Genomic DNA, 19,695 nt, shown 5'->3' on the forward strand with positions numbered 1-19,695 from the left:
AAAATATTCATAAATATATGCACATAAAATGATGAATAAACTCTTTTATTAAATAAATAATAAATATCCTTTTACATCTCATGCTTCTAGGACACTATTCCTAACACTTACCACCTGGATTATCTCATGTGTATGACGTGTTTCATGTCTCCATGCTTCGAAAATGTCAACCTGAGTCGGAAGCTGTAGTGCAGTGGTTTGACGTTCTGATACAGTATGACGCGTCGTACGAGGAGGCACCAGTTCAGATTCTTGACCGGAAGATAAAGAGTCTGCGTCATCGTGAGATTCCTCTAGTAAAAGTATTATGGTAGCACCATGGAGTTGAGGAAGCGACATGGGAGCTTGAAACGATGATGCAGGAGCAATATCTGCATCTGTTCACACTTTGAGGTAGGCTTTAATTTCGGGGACGAAATTGCCTAAGGGGGGTGGAGCCGTAACACCCTGAAGAATTAATTGAGATTAATTAAGGTAATTGAGATTATTAGTGTGCTAATCTGGATTATTAATTGAGTTTAATTAATAAATGTTTCTGACACGTGTGAGTTTAAATAGTTCCAAGGTATTTAAATTATTCTCAGTAATTTGTTTTAAACCAGAAGTGTGTATGGGCGCATTTCTGGATTGCCATTTTAAAATATTATACACATGTCATTTTCTTTTGTTTTTCCTTTTCTTTTGTTTTTCTTTTCTTTTGTTTTTCCTTCTTTTTCCCTTCCTTTCCCGTGCGTCTCTCTCCCTCACTCTCTCTCACTCTCCCGTGCTCTCTCTCACTCACTCTCTCTCTCTCATTTTTGTCCCAAATCAAACGGATCTTAAACCAAGGAAAGATTTAAAGAAGTTGTCAACGTCAAGAGAAGGATTCGAGGTAAGATTACTGAAAGAACCTATCTTGAATATCAAGTTTTTGAATTTCAAAACTTACTTTTGGTTCAAACCAGATTTTGATGGTTTTTGAGTAAAACTAGAGTAGAAATTGGAGATCTTAGGTTCTTTGGACTTGTTTTAGGACCTAGAACCCAGATCTAGTGGTTTTCTTTTAAAATATCTCGATTTGGGACTGGATTTGTAGGTTTTGGACTGATTTCCGTGAGCTTCTCTCGCGCAGCTGATTCCACCGGTCGACCTGTGCGGTCGACCGGATCACATGGAAACCGGTCGACCTATGCGGTCGACCGGACTGTAGGCTGGCCGGTTGACCGGTCCGGTCGACCGGTGTGCACACTACCGGTTGACTGGTAGTGTTGCACTGCTCTGTCACCGGTCGACCGGTTGACACGGGGTTTGACCCTGTTTGGCCTGAAATTGCTGTTTTGACCCCTGTTTTTGGGAAGAACTCAAATTAGCCTCATTTGAGGACTTGAGATAAATGGATTAGCATTGTTAATCCTTGATTTGAGCTTTGAACACCCTTGGAATGATATTTTGAAACATGAAAATGGAGTAGGGCACACTAATTTAAAATCTTGGTACATAATTTATATTTGGATCGCTTTAGGAATGAGAATTGATCCTAAAGTGTTGTCTTGCATCAGTGATCGCTGAGGATTCAGAATGAAGGGGCTTGAGGAAGCAGAAGCCGAAAAAAGCAACGCTAGTCCCAGGTTTGATCGTGCGAGGTAGTATTTCTATCATTTTTCCTTGTGAGCCTATTTTCAAAAAGGATTTTGGCCTTGAAGATGTTTTAAAGAAAGGGATTGGTTTGCGAAAGAAAAAGGTTTTGAAAACCATGGCTTATTTAGTTTATGGGAATCCATGGCTTGTCCTATCCATGGAATCCATAGCTTGTTTAGTCATGGAACCTCATGGCTTGCCAAGTCATGGGGCCCGCGACTTGAGTAGTTCGTGGGGTCATAAAAATGATTTCAGAAAAGGTAATAAATGATTGCTTAAGCAAAGAGATCTTGTGAACTGGTAATAAAGTCTATTGCTGTAAGCCTAGATAGGATGCGGAGAGTGCATCCTGGGGGGCAGAACCTGAAACTTGGTCCGGGTAGGCGAGGCACTTGGTTAGGTAAGTAATTTGTGCTAATTACTTGCTGAAGCCTGTAATATGGAGATTTTACATTTATTTCCTTTGAGAGAAAGGATGTGAGGTTCCGGCTGTCTGTTGGAACTGAATGTTTATTTATTTACGTACATATTTATTCATTTACTTGCGCATTATCCATTTATTTATTTTACATCCTTGCAAATTATATCCTACTGGGCCTTTCGCTCACGTTTTATGTTTCAAATGTATTAAACCCTTCCCAGGAGACTCTAGGAGCGGTGCGGGGTAGCGGAAGAGTACTACTGTTGGATCAAGAGAGGATTGAGTTCATCCTCTGGAATAAATGTAAGGAATTTGAGAATTCTGTAAACTTATGTAATATTTGGATTTGCTAGACTGTGGTTGATGTTTGTTGTAATGATTATTTACATGAGCATGTATGTACGATACTGTATGTCCTGTGGGGTGGAGCCTTGTGTGTGAGAGGCTCCGGAATTCTGTAATTTATTTATATTTTAATGTAATTAAGTGTGGGGTCCGGTTGGGAAACTGCTTTATTAATCCCAAATCGAGCTCCACGTCACCCACCCCATTTGGGGGGGGGGGGGGGGGGGGGGGCTATAAAAAAAAATTTTGGGCGTGATATATACAATATATCTTTCCTTGAGTTGACAGGACTATCTTTGGATTGGACTAGGCCGCTTCCTCGACGTCGTGGCCTTTGCCACCTCATCGGGGCTCTCGACGTACGTCATCCCGCTTGAACTGTCGACGTATGAAGGGCACCTTAACTACAGTTGATCCCTCGACGCCAGCGACCGATTCTTGACATGGAGGCCTCGGCACTTTTCGTCCAAAGGAGTGGTCAATTCCTTGACCGCGGTGTAACATTAATGATTAACTGAAAAGGTAGCCATAATGGAGATCTGCTACGTCTCAATAGAGCTTGACAGTTTTACGGCAGTATAATACTGACAATTTGTACACGTTCAAGATTTTGGTCGCTTTCCAACAACAAAGATTAAAGAAAAGTGCATCTTAAATATAATCGATTCTCAAGTTGCATGTAATTAAATTGAAGATTAATTAATTAGGTTCTTTCTAATGATAAATCTCCAAAGTAACGTGCAAAACTCAGGAGCCAACTTTACTTTGTGAAGAACAATATATTCTTAAAGATGTATATAAATAAATCAAATGAAAAACAAAACTAAAAGCTAGCTAGAAAAGAAAAAATTGTACGCGCATCGTTAGCTATACATGCGCTATAAAGTTTTGATATATTTTGCTTACTCCTTTTTCACTTGAAAGAATAGCCAATTTGAGAGAAGCAAAGCACATGTCAAGCTAATTGATGGATTTGAGATTCAAAAAAAAAAAAAAAAAAAAAAAAGATGATGACTTTTGAGGATTTGATTCAGAAAACTTGCTTCGGCTACCGAGGCAGTCTGCACCAGCTTCATGTGGAACAACATTGTGTGTAGGTTCGGCGTCCCATACTCGATTGTGTTCGACAATGCCTCGACGTGCAAATTCTGTGATGACTTGGGTATACGGAAGGATTTCTCAGCCCTGATACACCCGCAGTCCAATGGCCAGGTGGAGGCGGTCAACAAAATCCTAAAGTGTACCCTGAAGAAGAAGCTCGACGACCTAAAAGACAAATGGGCCGAGGAACTTCCAAAGGTCTTGTGGACATACAGAACAACGAGTCGAACTACCACGGAGTCGAGGTTGTGCTTCCCATAGAAATTGAGATGCGGACTCTAAGGACGGTCGTATACAACGATGACACAAATGTGGAAGCCATGAATGGAGAACTTGACCTATTGGAAGAAAAAAGGATCGACTCACAGTTACGACTCGCCGCTTACCAGCGCAGAGCAGCCCGATATTACGACAAAAGGGTCAAGCAAAGAAGGTTCATCCCAGGAAATTTGGTGTTAAAAAGGGTGACACAGAGCACTAAACCCAAGAATACTGGCCCCCTGGGCCCGACTTGGGAGGGACTCTACCGTGTAAGGGAAGTGCTATGCCCTGGGACCTACGTTCTGGAGAGCCTCATCGGCAAACAAGTTCAACACCCATGGAATGTAGAGCAGCTAAAGCTGTACCACCAATAGTGTACGCACTCTTACGCGCTTTTATTATATTTGGCATCATATTAATATAAATGAAGCTTATTCATAGCGTATATCCACGAGTTGACCCCTTAAATATGTCTGTCTTAAGAAACTAAATTTCTAAAACACACATGGGGGGTAGTCAAGGGTCTTGCAAATCACAAAAATATGCGTATGTAAAGTAAGCGTTGACTCCTCCAAGGAGGAGAGACGATCTACGTAGCCAATCCTTAGGTTCGCTAAAATGAATACCCCAAGGGGTACAATAAACGTCGACTCTTCCAAGGAGGAGAGACGACTTACTTGGCCAATCTTAAGGAATTTGCTAAATCGAATACCCTAAGGGGTACAATAAACGTCGACTCTTCCAAGGAGGAGAGATGATTTACGTAGCCAATTTTAAGAAATTTGCTAAATCAAATACCCCAAGGGGTACAATAAGCGTCGACTCTTCCAAGGAGGAGAGACGATTTACTTAGCCAATTTTAAGGAATTTGCTAAATCGAATACCCCAAAGGGTACAATAAACGCCGACTCTTCCAAGGAGGAGAGACGATTTACTTAGCCAATTTTAAGGAATTTGCTAAATCGAATACCCCAAGGGGTAAAATAAATGCCGACTCTTCCAAGGAGGAGAGACGATTTACTTGGCCAATTTTAAGGAATTTGCTAAATCAAATACCTCAAGGGGTAAAATAAACGTCGACTCCTCCAAGGAGGAAAGACGATCTACTCGGCAGAATTTTAACAAACTCAATCAGCGACCTCAAGGGGTACTTCAAATGATAATAAGTAACAAAAACAAATATATATATTGGACGTAAAGCCCATCGTCTCAAAAAATAAACAATTACAAAAAAAAAAGAGAAACTAAAGCCCAAAGAGATTCCCTCAGTTGTTGCCTCCATCAGCTAAGCCTCGTCTCCAGGCGGGGAAGAACCGTCGTCATCAGTAGGTGGAGTGGGAACATACATAAAGCTCAAGTCCAACTCGGGATACTGCTGCTTGATCAAGTTTACAATTTGCTCCCCAGTGGCTTGGAAATCCTTGGTACGGATTTCAATGAGCTCTTCTGAAGTCAAGAACTCCTCCACGACCTCTTTGCGCTTAGCGACAAAGCCTTCAGATATCAGGTAATCCTCGACGGCTACGAGCACGACTTCTTCCTTCCCTTTTTCCCCTTCGGTATTCTCCTTGGTGAAGTACTTCTCCTTGGCTTCATTCTCCTTCTTCTCTGCGGCCTCCGCCTGCATAGTCACCTCCTCGACCTGAGTCTTCAAACTGGCCAACTCATCTTGCAAGCTAGCCAGCTGGGCCACGGTCACATCCCTCTCCTCGACGGCAGTCGAGCACTTGTTCTTGGCATCGTCAAGAAGAGACTGAAGCTTGGCCTCGACGTTGTCAATTTCCTTCCCACGTTCCTCAACCTTAACCAGGTCAATAAGGTTGAGGATGGCGAGGACAAGGCCCTGAAGAGCCACATGTCAGGAGATGGAAATAAAAAAAAAATACATGTGTAATATAAAAGATGAGAACAGACAGTTGGCGCTTACATGGATCTGGAAGGATATCTGCTTACGCTGATGGTCCACCAGAGAGGAACGAGAGGCAGAGACCCAGTGCTTGTCAAAAAATGACTCGTACAGGGCTTGGAAGACCAGGGAAAAACGGTGAGGAAGATTCAACATCGCCTCAACTTGGGCGTTGGAGACATCATGGACTTGGAACGTTGGGTCCATGACCTTCGCCTCAGGCATCAGAAGGCACTCCCTCATTGGAGGAGGAACTTCAATGACCTCGAGGATAGGAACCACTGGAGTCTAGGTACCCCCCGCTGCTGGCACTTCCTCCTGACGTGACCGCTTGGGCGCAGGAGCTTCAGAAGTCGACCCCGAGGCACCCCCTGAGGGCTTCCTCCTCTTGGGGGCCGAAGGAACGCTGGCATCGACCTTCTCTTTCCCCTTCCCCTTCGACTGGGGCCGATTGCCGACAGGGAGCTGAATATTCAGAGAAGCCATTTTTGCACAAACAGTTAAGGATAAGAGGTCGACGGGACATCATTCCAAAAAGAAAAATTAAGGCAGAGAACCCATAAATATACCCTCTGCGTTTAGAGAAAAAACTTCTTGAACACGGTGAGGGTTTGAAGGATCGGGGAGTTCGATGATTAGCCTAGCCTCCCTCAAGTTATCCTCAGTTAGAAGGACGTCGATGTGGCGATCACCCTCTGGGATGGCGAAGGCGTCGTCGACCCTCTTCCGTCTCTCCCCGGCTAACTTCGGCCGATCGTGGGTAAATGCATGACAAAGTGAGTATCAACATTTATGAAAATGGAAAGGAGGAGAGTAAGTTTTCTTGGTTCTCACTCAGGTTTCCAAACGACATTTGCACCCTTCTGCGGTGGGGTCGACGGTCTGCGGGATGAAAGTTAAAGGGCCCTCTGACCATGAAGAACATGGGTTTCCAGCCATGAGAAGAAAAGGGGATCCCATGTATGAGCCTTCCCAGTCGGGGCTGAGATCGCCCGTGGCCGCCCAAGTAATACCACCCGTCACACTTGGCGACGTGATTTAGCTTATATATATACATAAACTCGTTCACCCGTCGCACTTGGACCTAAAGTTTGCATCCGGAAGAAAGTAGTCAAACCACCTCCTATCAATGCACCCATCTTTATATGCACGGACAATATCCCTACTCTGAATTCTCAGCACCGTCACATCGGCCGTAAAGATTGGCCTGTCGGGATCCCCGCTCATACCGGCTAGCGGGGCATCCACGAATGCGGCGGTGAATCCACGCATCTCTCCCCCTACCAAGGAACCTTCACCGCTTTCATTTCCGTCGACCAAAGCATCGACACTGTCGATCCCTGCCTCCGCTGCGTAATCGTCGACTTCCCTTAGGATGGGGTCGTCCTTGAATAGGACGTCCACGAAACCTCGGTAGCAGAAAGAGAATCTGGCCTTACAGTTTGTGAAGGACCCTCTCGACGGTTAGAAGGTTTAGGAGCCATTGTTCTGGTATAACAAAAAGAAGGGATGATGTAAGGGGTTAAGTTAAAAGCCTAAGTCAAGGGGGAAGAAACAATCAACACCGACGGTGATTCTACAACGGCGATGATTCAACACTGCCAAAGGTGTGAAGACGCCGATGACTCATAAAGCTGCAGATCATTCAGTGAACAGGCGATGAGTGCTCGTTGGAAACCCAGACTCCCCAGCCACACCCTTAAATCCGCAACCTCACTCCCTCAAACACAAACCAGAAACCAGAGAACTAGCTTATGGAGGTTCGCATGCACACAAAAAGTAATTCTCTAACCACCCAAATGTCTACTTCAAGCCTAAGGCACAATAATCCGACAGACCAAGCACGAAAAAAGAGGAGGGGTTCGAACCAAAGGAACTTACCAGAATATCAAGAAATACTAGATTCTGAAGCGCGACTCGAACTAACTTCCCTAAGTGCCAGAAAGAACGAGGAATAGGAAGTGTGAATCCTGGGAAAAATCTGCAGAGTAACGGTGGAGTCCGGATGGAGGTCTCGGTTCAAAGCAGCCTTTTAAAATAAGGCGAGCCCTCGACCACAGACCGTTGGATCAATTCCCAGTAAATCTAATGGTGGGGGCAACTGGTCGAGATCCAACGGCGGGAAGCCGAAGAGGCACGATCCAATGCCTCAGATTATCTGTTCGAATATATGTCCACGTCAACAAGGTGATGGGACCGACGTGACGTTTGTGTGTCTCGAGGGATGTTCAAAGTACTTGTCATTATTACTAGGCAGGTTCGGAGGTAGGTTTCCCTTGCCCGAAGCAAACAGAGAACGGACCTAGCTTGAGGCAGTCCAAAGGAAAGCCTCGACCTGGGGAGTAGCTGTTGTGTGGGAAAATTCACACAAGACACGTTAGACAATGACCAGGCTCCACGTGGCCCAGCGCCCGTCACGCCGTGTAGTCCTTGACACCCAAGAAGGTTTTTCCCTCTGAACAATGCGAGAGCCGAGCACGTAGAGAGTATACCGTCAACTCCATATGCCTGGTCAGATGGCAAGTTCTACAATAGGATCGGCGCCTCAGGGCGCAGGCGTCGAGAGTAAGCCGTGAGCAACTGGGTCCATACCCCGAGAAAGGGCCTTGAGGTGACACGTTGGAATCCCAAGGTGGCGTCTGAAGTTGGAGGAGGCTAGATGTACAGGAAATGATTACAAATCTCCTCAACCGCCTAGAGGAGATCAATTGGCATTACAGAGGATCTGCAGAGCCGTAATGTGGGGGGGGGGGACAAATTGGATGAGTGAACAGTTCCAAGGACACTGACAGGCTACGGATTGGACAGGCAAGATGGTAGCCCACTCGAGTGAGTGGGCCATATGGGAACCGCCAAAGGAAAAGCAGAGGGGGAAGCCCACGGTGGGGGGAAAGGATACCTTTGGGCTATAAATAGGAAAAAAAACCTCCAAGAGGAGGGGTTGAATCGCCATTTTGTTCATGTAATCTGTAAAGAACCAAGGAAGAGAAATATAATACAGTGGATGTAGCTCTTGTTCTATAAGGGTGAAACACTATAAAACCTCTGTGTCCTTTATTTTGTGCATTAGATATGAGTGTTCTTATTCAGTAAACTACCCAAAAATACACCCACACACTACCATATTCAGGAAAAATACCAATTCCGAACAAGTAACCAAGCGGGATACTGCGAGGTAACCTGGTACGGCTTTGTTGGCGAAATTTGTCTGCCAACAGAACCTTCAAGATTAGAATAAATTAAGAATTGAGTATGGCTATAAACTTTTTTTATATCCTTTTTCTTTTTTTTGGAAATGAATATTGCTTCAAACTTGTTTGGCTATTCAAATACCAAAACTTATAATGTCACCCCGGTTTTACTAATCTTAGATGATATCCCTTAATTCTCTTATTCCATTAACAAATTAACAGTTCACGCCTTAATTTTAAGGAATGGAAGGGGAGGAATTCATAAATTATATCATACCATACTATAGTTTTGAAAATAAAAGGTTAACTGATCATAGAGGAAGGTTAACTGAAGGGAACAAGTCCCGAAATGAGGCTTTTAATTAACAGAAAATCTAGAACATGCAGCGGAAGTTTTGAAAAATATTTCATTTCCACTAATCTTTAAAAAGCCGCAGCGGAAGCAGGATCAAAATATCTAAACTGAATTTGAAAGATATTTCTTTATCAGTTTATGATAAATCTTATTTAATTTCATGATAAGATAATTATCTAATTTATTTGAAAAAATAGAAAATTTACCCTTAAGAGTATGGCTGGTAATTTGGATTACGACACAATAACACGATACGAAATGGCCGTACGAAATTAGAGGGTTTAGATTTTCTTTAAATAGGTCTCGGTAAAAAAGGGTTGAACCCGCTAGACATAATTAAATAAAGTGTCAATACGACACGAACCCTCCAACACAAAATTAACCCCGTTTAATAAATGTGTCATAAATAGGTTGTCATGAATACAACACATTTTTAACTCATTTAAAATATGTTTTATTTAAATATGTATAAATATTTTTTTTAGAAGAAAATAGGTGATATATAAGGAAGGTCCTAGGGTTTCCTCACATTTTTATGGAATTTCTATTTTAGTTTACTATTTTGCTATGTTGTTGATTTTTTTTTATGTTTTTAATATTTTTTATCATTAAGAAATGAATTTCAGCATACATGTAATAAACGTGATTGTAGGTTGACAAAATATGTTATTAACCTGTTTTATAAATGGGTTGGTCGTGTCATGTTCGTGTCAACCTTGTAATAAAAGAGTCGTGTTTGGGTTACTTATTCTAACACGATTGTTAAATGTGTTGTTTTTGTGTCAAGGATTATAGTGTCAACAGAAGGGCATGACACGACATGAACCCAACACGGCAACACAAATTGCCACCCCTACTTGAGAGTGCATGAGTATGGACTTTTACCCATTACTCTTGATAAATACTTTGTTGTTAGTATAATTATTTGACCAAAAAATGTTATGAACCAAGATTAAAGTGTAAACATTGACCCATGCACTTTTAAAGAGTATTTGTTAAAATTACCCAATTTATTTTCATAAATAAATTATCTTATCGCATAAACTTAGAGATAGCATGTTGGGCCTGGATATAATCCACCCAATTTAACAAGATCTGAAATAGTACAAAGTCCATAATTTTCTATTCTCAATTAATTTATATAATCACAAGATTAAGCTACCGTAGGGATCTTATGGGCTTATATTATTTAGCTCCTAATATTTAATTCAATCCAATATCACCACTTTGATATAATGAATTAGATATTAATTTCATAATCATTTCACTATAGTTTTGAAATTGCACTCCAAACAATATAAACAATTTATGAGAACATAAATCTACTTTTAGTATGACCGTTTGCCCAATTATATTATGCCCCCTTGTTTAATTTCTATAATTTAATTAGTATGACCGTTTGCCCAATTAAATTACATCTTTTGTCCTTAAGCCTGCTAGTCACTTTATTGATCACCCCAATACAAACAAATATTGTGATCCATTAAAAAGAATATTTTGGCCAAAGTTTCAAGTGATCAATTACTTTGACAACTTAAGGCGAAATTATTAACTCCCAAAGGAGTCACAAAATTCCAATATTGTAATATTGATTACTAATTATACTCAAATCTACATTTCCAAATTACAAAGGCTATTGAATTAATAAATTCTCACTCCGGAGTAATTCAAGAAATGTAAAATCCCAGTATATGATTTTTACAGTAAACTCAGGATTGATAGTTTTAATATATTTAGTGCTTATAAGATTTAATTAAAACAGTCATTAAAATTAAAGCTTTTTTATGATCTATTTGATACTCCTTTACGTTAAATCAATTAATTGTGACTTTCGCTGCAACTATCATAAATAAAATGCCCAATTTTATATATAGTTGCAAACATGCTTTTTGATTATGAAATCCATGTAAATAAATACAACATATAATCAATGAGCTCTATATATTTAAATAAATAAAACGCAAGAAAAATATCAACTTTTATTTAATTAATCAAACTGAAAATGTCACATAAAATTGCTTTAAAATAGCATAATCCCAACAATCTCCCACTTATTTTTTAAAGCAGGTGCTGCATCTGGCGAATTCCCATCCCCTCTAAGTGAGAATAATAAACTCTCAAAGGTTGTGACTTGGTGAATAGGTCCGTCAAGTTTTCTGTAGATGCAATCTTGGTGAACTCAAGAATAAGGCATTTTTAAACATTAACCAGTAGTCACCCATCTAATTTTGGTGTTTAAACTAGTTTCTACTATATTTAACTAACTTTTCCTTATTTTGGTGTCTAAACTAGTGTCTACTATATTTAACTAACTTTTCCTTACTTTGGTATATAAAACTATTAAATGAGATATCATCTTGGTGAACTCAAGACTGAACGTTTGTAAGGCATTTTTAAACATTAAAATGTACTTTGGTATATAAATCTATTAAATGAGACATCATCTTGGTGAACTCAAGACTGAACATTTATAAGGCATTTTTAAACATTAACCAGATAGTGTCTATTATATTTAACTAACTTTTTCTTACTTTCGTATATAAATCTATCAAATAATATGGCTCATTATGATTGGTATTATACCAATTGAGACACTAAATATTGAAGTACAGTTTTTGCGCTACTTGAAAGAAGTTAACTAGAAAAGGAGCACACATTATTCATTATTCATTACTTATAGAGGAAAAGTACTCATCGTTGTTCATTCGTTCTCGCAAATATATATATATATATATATATATATATATAACATACGTACAAGTGCTGTAATACGTAAGTACGTACTTGATACAAAACAGACTACATATCATGCATATATATATATATATATATATATGTTGCTCCGATCAACATGCATGAGAATTTATTCCTATTTCTCTACGTACTTGCTAGATTATTAAAACTAGTAAACCACTGCTCATGATCCCCTGAAGTACAAACGATCGCTAGCTTATATAAAGTAGTTAATACTCCCGGCCTTGTTGAGAAGACTGGGTGCTGAAAATAGTGACCTCTTCCCTGTTGTTCTTCGTTGGTCCTTCTGTTGCCCGATCTGGGTTGTGATTTTGATTTACATCTTGTTCCGCATTTTGAGGGTCAATTTCACTTACCAGAACCCCATCTTGAAAGTATTGGGTCATAAATCTATCATCATGCTGATACAGGTAAGGGATCACATTCCCTTTAGCAGTTTCAGAGCACTACACTTAGGGCATGGTTCAATCTATCATAGCCCGCATAAATAAAGTGGCAACTAATAAATGCCTAAATACCGAAAGGATAGCGCTACAACGAAACTGATATGCATTAAAAAAATGATTCATCATTGTCAATAATCCGGCCAAGAAGAAGAAGAAGAGCTGATATTCTCATCCAAGTATTAGGTGTAGTATATTTATATAAACGGGAGACAAAAAGTGCATTAGAAACATGAGATGAGAATTTAAAATGAGAATTAATCACATAAGCCTACAAGTATAGAATGGTAAGACTGTAATCAAGTTATCACAACTTGCAGATTCAAGTTTTCAAGACCTTATAATAATTTTTCACAGCATATTAATCATTCGCTTTGGTATTCTCAATAAAAGAGAAAAGCTTATCAAGATACCCAAGTTCTATATCTCTCTCTCTAGTTTTTTTTTTTTTTTGGTTGAAGATGTCGGCCCGCGACGGGCGGTCGATGTTGTGCCTCATCCTCAGAGTGCAGAATGTCTCTTCCATGCCGTTGTACTCTTCGTAATCGTATCCCCTTCGGTATTCATGACGGCGTTCTTCCTCATGGATCCTGGAGGGACTTAAGATCTGAAGCTCGTCCCTCACTCGGACGATCCTCTCCCTCCTGTCGTTCTTGCTCTGGAGCTTCCTCGCCAACTCGGTGTCGATGTTGAAAGACTCCGCCAAGATTTTGACGTCGAAACCGCTGAAGATGTTGCCGTTAGGGTTCCGTCGCTCACCGGCACCTTTCTCACTTCTTCGGCTACGGCTCTGGAGGCGCATTTCTTGCTCGGTTCTTTGATCCTTTTGTGGGTTACCACCAAGGTGGAATCTCTGAAACAGAATGAAATATATATCATGAGATTGTAATATATAATTTATGATCTTATATAATTTTGTTAGAGCTTATACTTTTTTATATATTACTTACTCTAGCGGATAGATCGAGCTGGTTAGCCTGGTTGCCGACGTCGACGAAGGAGACCAAAACAAGCGGCGAGTCGCCGTTGTTGTAGAACCATTGAGCCACTCCGGCAGGTGCGGCAACGATGTCGCCTTCGCGGATTTCTCGAACCTTTTGGTGCTGCTGTTGAGATCTCTGTGATTGTTGTGATTGTCCTGATTCATAAGTCTCGGGACAACCAGGGATCACAGCTCCTTGAATTCCCCTACCTGTGATAAATTATGAAGAAATAATAATAATGTCTACAAATAAAAAATAACTACGATAAACAAAACTAACTAGTTGCAATCTAGTGTATATGGGGACATTAAGATCCTCATGATAAGCTACTATACATGCCTTGGATTATGTAGGTGAGATCTGGTGCATTTGTGAAGAAAGGCAAGAGAAGTCCTCTACGGTGGATGGTATGGCGGACGGCGGAGACACCGGCGCACTGGAGCTCGTCTTCGTTCTCGAGGTCCCAGTACTCGCTGATGCCGGCCTCAGACTCGACGCGCCGAGAGGGCTGGAGGGCGTTGAGGCGGTCGAGGCGGCACTCGGTTTGCCACCGCTGTTGCTGCTTCCTCTGCTGCATCTGCTGCCTCGACCGCAGAGGCATTTGCTCGATCTGAGCAAAGCAATTGTGGAAAAGGACAAGGGAGAGAAGGGTGAGGCAGAGCAAGGAAGAGCTAGCCATGGCTAAAACTCAATGTTATATACTAAAGAAGAGCGTGAATTCTAAGGTGATATGGTGGAGGAGAAGAATTGGATGTTATTTATAGAGGGCAAAGTGGGGTTGGAATCTGGGACGTAGCGATCGTGCTTTATGAGAGTGATGTACATCTGTGTATGTTTTGTACGTATTTGCATGGGATCAGAGCCATTATTTGTTAACACATAATTTGTTTTGGGTGTAATATGTGGCGTTGAGCTTCTGTGGAGTTCTTATATATGTATTTATTACTTTGCTCCTTTAGATATGTCTCCATCGGTTATCTGTATTCATTCTAGCGAGAAGTTTTTGATCGCAAATTGGGTTTGGAATATTAATTAATTCCTGAAATGGTTTCTTTCTTGGGACCAAATTAATGTAGGTTTGGTATCACTAGTACCCCGTACATTAATGTATCTAAGTTCAAAAGTAACTTTTTTTTCTAGAGAGAATTCTATATTGATCCTATTTTTGTTTAGAAATTAAAGATAATATTTATCATCAAAGTCGATGAAGAATAATTGATAGGTTGTAATTCACAAGTAGCTAGACGGGCCACAAGTGTCACTACTACATATGAGAGAACGCACAATGCCTATTTAACGACATTTCATGAGAAAACACCATCTAATATAATCCAGAAAAAAGGCAACATGAAGATTTTTATATTTTAAAATTCGTATGGCACATTAGACGATCTAATTTCTTGAAAGTTATCATTATATATATCAGACAAAAATTTTCAAGGATTGACGTCTAATATATGCATTAGATGACACTTTTCATGACACTGTCCTCTAATTATGTGTTGAGGAATAAAAAAAAAAAAAATCGTCCGCGTTTAATGGTCGTTACAAATTATCTCTGTATGTCCTAGACATACAATGACCCTAGATTTAACGACTCTAATTAATGTTATTAAAATTTTGTATTAGCAACGTTTTTCTAAACACATCGTTAATTCCCTTTTTAAATGAGTACAATTCTATTGTTCACCTAGCTATGCAACAGAGCAGGTAAGTGCTATTAAGTCTTCCCATACATTAAAACAAATAGGCGTATTATCACCATTGCCATAATCCTATTCCTATTTTTGCTCTCAGTCGATACTTGAGTAGTACTTATTTAGATCAATCTATATATTGAGGGGACATATTCGCATCATCTCCACTCAACTCTTTTAGATAAATGTCTTCCAATTGGAGTACGTTAGTTGGACCGAATGTGAACTGCTGATTTATAGTAGGGCTGTGGATCTGAATGTGAGTTTAGAAGGAGATCAAGTTAGCTAGGGATTCTATTTCAGTGGAGTTTCTCAGCAAATTTATAGTTCCAGACTCTTCTAACTATAATTTTAAGTCAATATTAAGATCATTCGTTTATCTGGTGAGGGTAGCACTCAATAGTCTTTTTTTTAGGGTTTTTTTTTTTTTTTTTTTTTTTTTTTTTTTTTTTAAGTTTGGGACGTTAGGTTTGGTGATCATTTTATGTGGAAAGAAAGAATACATACATATATATATATATATATGTATATATATGTATATAGATATATTTGCCGGTGGAAAGACTTTTTAGTCTGTCAGGTTTTACACTAAAGATAATTTGCTATGGTAGAAACTCATATATATTTCACTAACAGTTATAATAAATTTACTTTTGCGTTTAAACAAAACAAAAAAAAAAAACAAAAAAACAAAAAAACAAAACAAAAAAAGAAAGAAAAAGGTAGCGAAACGCACGGCATCAAATAGTTGAGGTTACATCCTATTTATGTTGACAATTTTATTAGACAAAAGAAAAGAAAATACGGATTAAATCCAACATAATCCATAATTGTCTTCTATATATAAATTACTTATTAGTTAAACCTAGGCACATTGGAAATTTAATTATCTCTAGCTTGATCATTTTAAGGTGGTCCTTTATATAAGCTGAAGGGGAAAAAAAAAAGAAAAAAAAAAAGAGAAGACGATCACCCCCAACTAAAACCGCTCGCCTTTATCTTCTTTTCCTTTCTGAGTCGTAATCATTTAATTTTTATTAGTACATTTGTACCCATTCTTTTTTTACATATTAAAGATTAAGCTCACATGTTTCTTTTTTATGTCCCATTGTGTATCTATCTGATAAGATCCATATTCATATCAATCAAAATATTTAATTTTTCTTGACTTTTTAATTAATGTGACATGAATTTTTAGTTAATGTGACATTTTAATTGACTCGGGGATAAAAATAAAAAGGGAAACGAGTTGGTTCCATTAATAACGATTTTAAAATAAGCAGCAAAAATGTTTTCGACCTTAACGGAGCTGGTATATACAAAAATGTACCTTACAGACATGCCATAGAAATCCTCCAAAGCAAGCTCTCTGTTCACTTCTGATCAGAGCATCATCGCCACATGCCACTGCCGAAACTCTTATGTGTTAGCAAATAAGGGTTCTGAAACCATGAAGATAACTACAAAACCACATGCACGTAAACCCATAAACTTCTCATATAACATTCGCCACGTCCCAGATTCCGACCCACTTTTCGCATGTATAAATATCAACCCAACTCCGTCCTCATACTTTATCCCAAGCTAATATCTCTATTATTCCATTGAGCTTCAAAAATGGCTAACTCGTCTTTGCTCGGTCTTGCTCTTTACCTTCTCCTTTTCAATGTCTGCTGTGCTCAGATCGAGCAAATGCCGATGCAGTTCGGACGCCAGCATCGCCTGCAGGGACTCCGGCAGCGCTGGAAGACCGAGTGCCGCTTCGAGCGCGTGCAGGGCCTGCAGCCATCCCGCCGGGTCGAGTCCGAGGCCGGCATCAGCGAGTACTGGGACGTCCGAGGCGACCGAGAGGACGAGGACAGCTTCAGTGCGCCGGAATGGCGGGCGGGCGCCCCACCCTCCGCCTCCTCTTGCCTTCCTTCTTGAACGCACCCATGATCTCTTATGTCATCCAAGGCGAGTACTTTACAAGTGAATCTATTTATGTTACAACAAGCAAATATTTTAACACATTATACATTTATTATATTTGGATTGTTGGGAGAAATGAGCATATTTTCATTTTCTTTAAAATACAATATTTCTTGTTTTATACATTGGAGAATAGTTTATTGTAGAAAGAAAATTTATTACCAGAACGTAAAAAATTTTAATGCATGTTTTATGATGCGTAACAAGTTTCATATATAGGCTCTGTATATATAAAAGTAAAATTACTTCTCAAACTTAGGGCCCGTTCGGTTTGCTAATTCGAGTTGAGATGTGATGTTGTGTGAGAGCTTTTTATTGTAGCAAAAAAGTTAAATGTAACTGTTTTTAGAGCTTTTTACTGTAACAAAATTCAAATTCTAAACTCGAATCAGCGAAAAGAACGGAACCTTAAATTTTCACTACCTTTTCCAAATTATTATTATTAATCATTATTATTTTTTACTTAATGATTAATGTCTTGAACTACATTTCAAATGTACCTGCCATTTTCCTCTATTTATAATCGGCCATGAGATATAGCATTTGTCACTTTATTTGGCAATCATTAATTTTTCTTTACAACTTTTGACGTGACTATTTCTTGCTATGTATAATGCAGGTAAGGGAATTCACGGAGCAGTTATCCCTGGTTGCCCTGAGACTTATGAATCAGGACAATCACAGAGATCTCAAGAGCAGCACCAGAAGGTTCGCGCAATCCGCGAAGGCGACATCGTTGCCGCACCCGCCGGAGTGGCTCAATGGATCTACAACAACGGTGACTCTCCGCTTGTTATCGTCACCTTCATCGACGTCGCAAATCCAGCTAACCAGCTCGATCTATTCGCTAGGGTAACTAATATTTGTTAATTATAATTAACAGTTAATTAGCAGGAAATTTAATTCATTCTATGTTTAATATTCTTTTTTCTAAAATTCTATGCTCTATACATTAATTTTCAGAGATTCCACCTCGGAGGAAACCCACAGAAGGAGCAACAAACAGAGCAACAAATGCTCCGCCAAAGCCGAAGCCAAAGAAGCGAGAGCGCCGCCGAGCGGAGGAACCCTAACGGCAACAAGGATTGTCCGAGTGAGGGGCGAGGTTCAGATCTTGAGCCCCGGTAGGATCCAGGAAGAAGAACGCGGAGAACGCCGAGGACGGTACGACGTCGATAATGGCTTAGAAGAGACTTTCTGCACTCTGAGGATGAAGCATAACATCGACCGCCCGTCGCATGCCGACATCTTCAACCCTCGCGGCGGCCGCATCACCACCGTCAACAGCCTCAACCTCCCCATCCTCCGCCACCTCCAGCACTCCGCTGTCAGAGGAGTTCTCTACAGGGTAATTATCCATTTACATTATACATTAGAAAATCTAAAAAAAAAAAAACAATTTTAAAAAATAACTAATCTAGAGTGCATATGTAATTTTGTTTACTAATTAATTAATTAATTCACGTAACAAGTCCCATAACTCTATACAGAACTGACATATATTTTATTTGTAAGGAGAATTTTGCCAATAAGACAGATTTTTATCAGTTTTCGTTAAATTTTAAATATGTTTTAGTCTAATATAATTCTGATGTCTCCAACGTTACCTATGGTTGGTGAGTGTATATATATATACCTTTTAAGGTTTTTTTTTTTTAATAAATCAAAAAAGAATAACTGAGATAGAAAAAGATTAATATTGGGACCCACTAACAATTTTATCTTTTACCAAATTCTCAACTCATATTATTAATAAGAAAAGAAAATACAAAGAATTAAAAGAAAAGGGGACAAAATAGCGACATGGAAGATCCTAAAAAGAAGCATCTGTGAAAATAACGATAGACGGTCCTAGTAGAAATCTCATATTTAAGGACTGTTATTAACCGTCGTTAAAAGATTTGACGACGGTAGGAGAATTGTTGTCTAATCGTGAGTTATTAAGGGCCCGTTTGGAAACTATATCTTGGATCATGACTCTGGGTCATGCGGGAGAATCCATGTTTGGAGGCCCAAAATCCCGCATTTGACTCAGAGTCAAAATTTGCTTTTAGGATCATTTTGGATCCTGATTCTAAAATCAGATAGGCTATGATTCAACCTGTTTTTAAATCAGAGCACAGTATTTGCACAGTGTTTCCATGCGCTTCTGCTTCCCCGAGTAATGACCCCCACCCACTCTACTCACCATTTCTCTCTTGGCCAGAGAATCTTCAGCCTTTCTCGCGTGGGTTTGCAGGTCTCCAGCCTTTCCTTTTTCTCCTCTCTTTTCTTTCGACAATTTTCTCTTCTTCCCGGTGGACACCTCTTCGTATCTAAGCAGCCAAACCCACGGCGGACTCCTCTTCTCGAGTTGATGAGAAATGCTTAAAGTAAAAGGGTGATTGTGACAATCGACGGAAGCTCCACATTCGGTATCAATTTCGCCGATACTACCAAAGTAAGGCCATTTATCGCCTTTGCCGGAGAGGAAACGGACGGGGAATTTACAAAAGTCCTGCATCCGTGTTTGGAGCTCTACCGGCGGTGTCCTTCATCTCCTTGTCGGACTCGAACACTGAAACAATATGTCATTCCCACTTTATTTCAAATTTGTGTGTAAAGATCAAAACCTGGAATGGGCCATGTTCGAATGGCAGCATGTGTGTTT

At 39.8% G+C, this 19,695-nt stretch overlaps 2 protein-coding genes across 2 annotated transcripts; one reads left to right on the plus strand and one right to left on the minus strand.

Annotated features, from left to right (window-relative positions):
* Positions 1-6,716: 6,716 nt before the first annotated feature.
* On the minus strand, positions 6,717-14,056 carry LOC21404295 (legumin B). Its single transcript, XM_024171037.1, has 5 exons — positions 13,717-14,056; positions 13,345-13,586; positions 12,808-13,247; positions 8,791-8,872; positions 6,717-7,037 (listed from the first exon to the last, which is right to left on the minus strand). The coding sequence occupies exons 1-5, from the start codon at positions 14,054-14,056 to the stop codon at positions 6,717-6,719; spliced, it is 1,425 nt and encodes a 474-aa protein (XP_024026805.1).
* Positions 14,057-16,691: 2,635 nt separating this feature from the next.
* On the plus strand, positions 16,692-19,117 carry LOC21404296 (12S seed storage protein CRC). Its single transcript, XM_024171038.1, is given in 6 exon segments — positions 16,692-16,919; positions 16,922-17,030; positions 17,665-17,897; positions 18,009-18,124; positions 18,126-18,393; positions 19,100-19,117. Coding segments are annotated over 6 exon segments (972 nt in total).
* Positions 19,118-19,695: the final 578 nt, after the last annotated feature.

This window comes from Morus notabilis, unplaced genomic scaffold, assembly GCF_000414095.1.
Source record: "Morus notabilis unplaced genomic scaffold, ASM41409v2 Scaffold93, whole genome shotgun sequence".
NCBI lineage: Eukaryota > Viridiplantae > Streptophyta > Magnoliopsida > Rosales > Moraceae > Morus > Morus notabilis.

Excerpts from the sequence above, each read along its gene's own strand:
- LOC21404295 (XM_024171037.1), bottom strand. The coding sequence starts at position 14,056 with ATGGCTAGCTCTTCCTTGCTCTGCCTCACCCTTCTCTCCCTTGTCCTT. Across the intron at positions 13,587-13,716 it reads TCTCACCTACATAATCCAAG|GTAGGGGAATTCAAGGAGCT; the intron begins GCATGTATAGTA and ends AATTTATCACAG. Across the intron at positions 7,038-8,790 it reads TGGTTACTTGTTCGGAATTG|GACGACCCCATCCTAAGGGA; the intron begins GTATTTTTCCTG and ends GTCCTATTCAAG.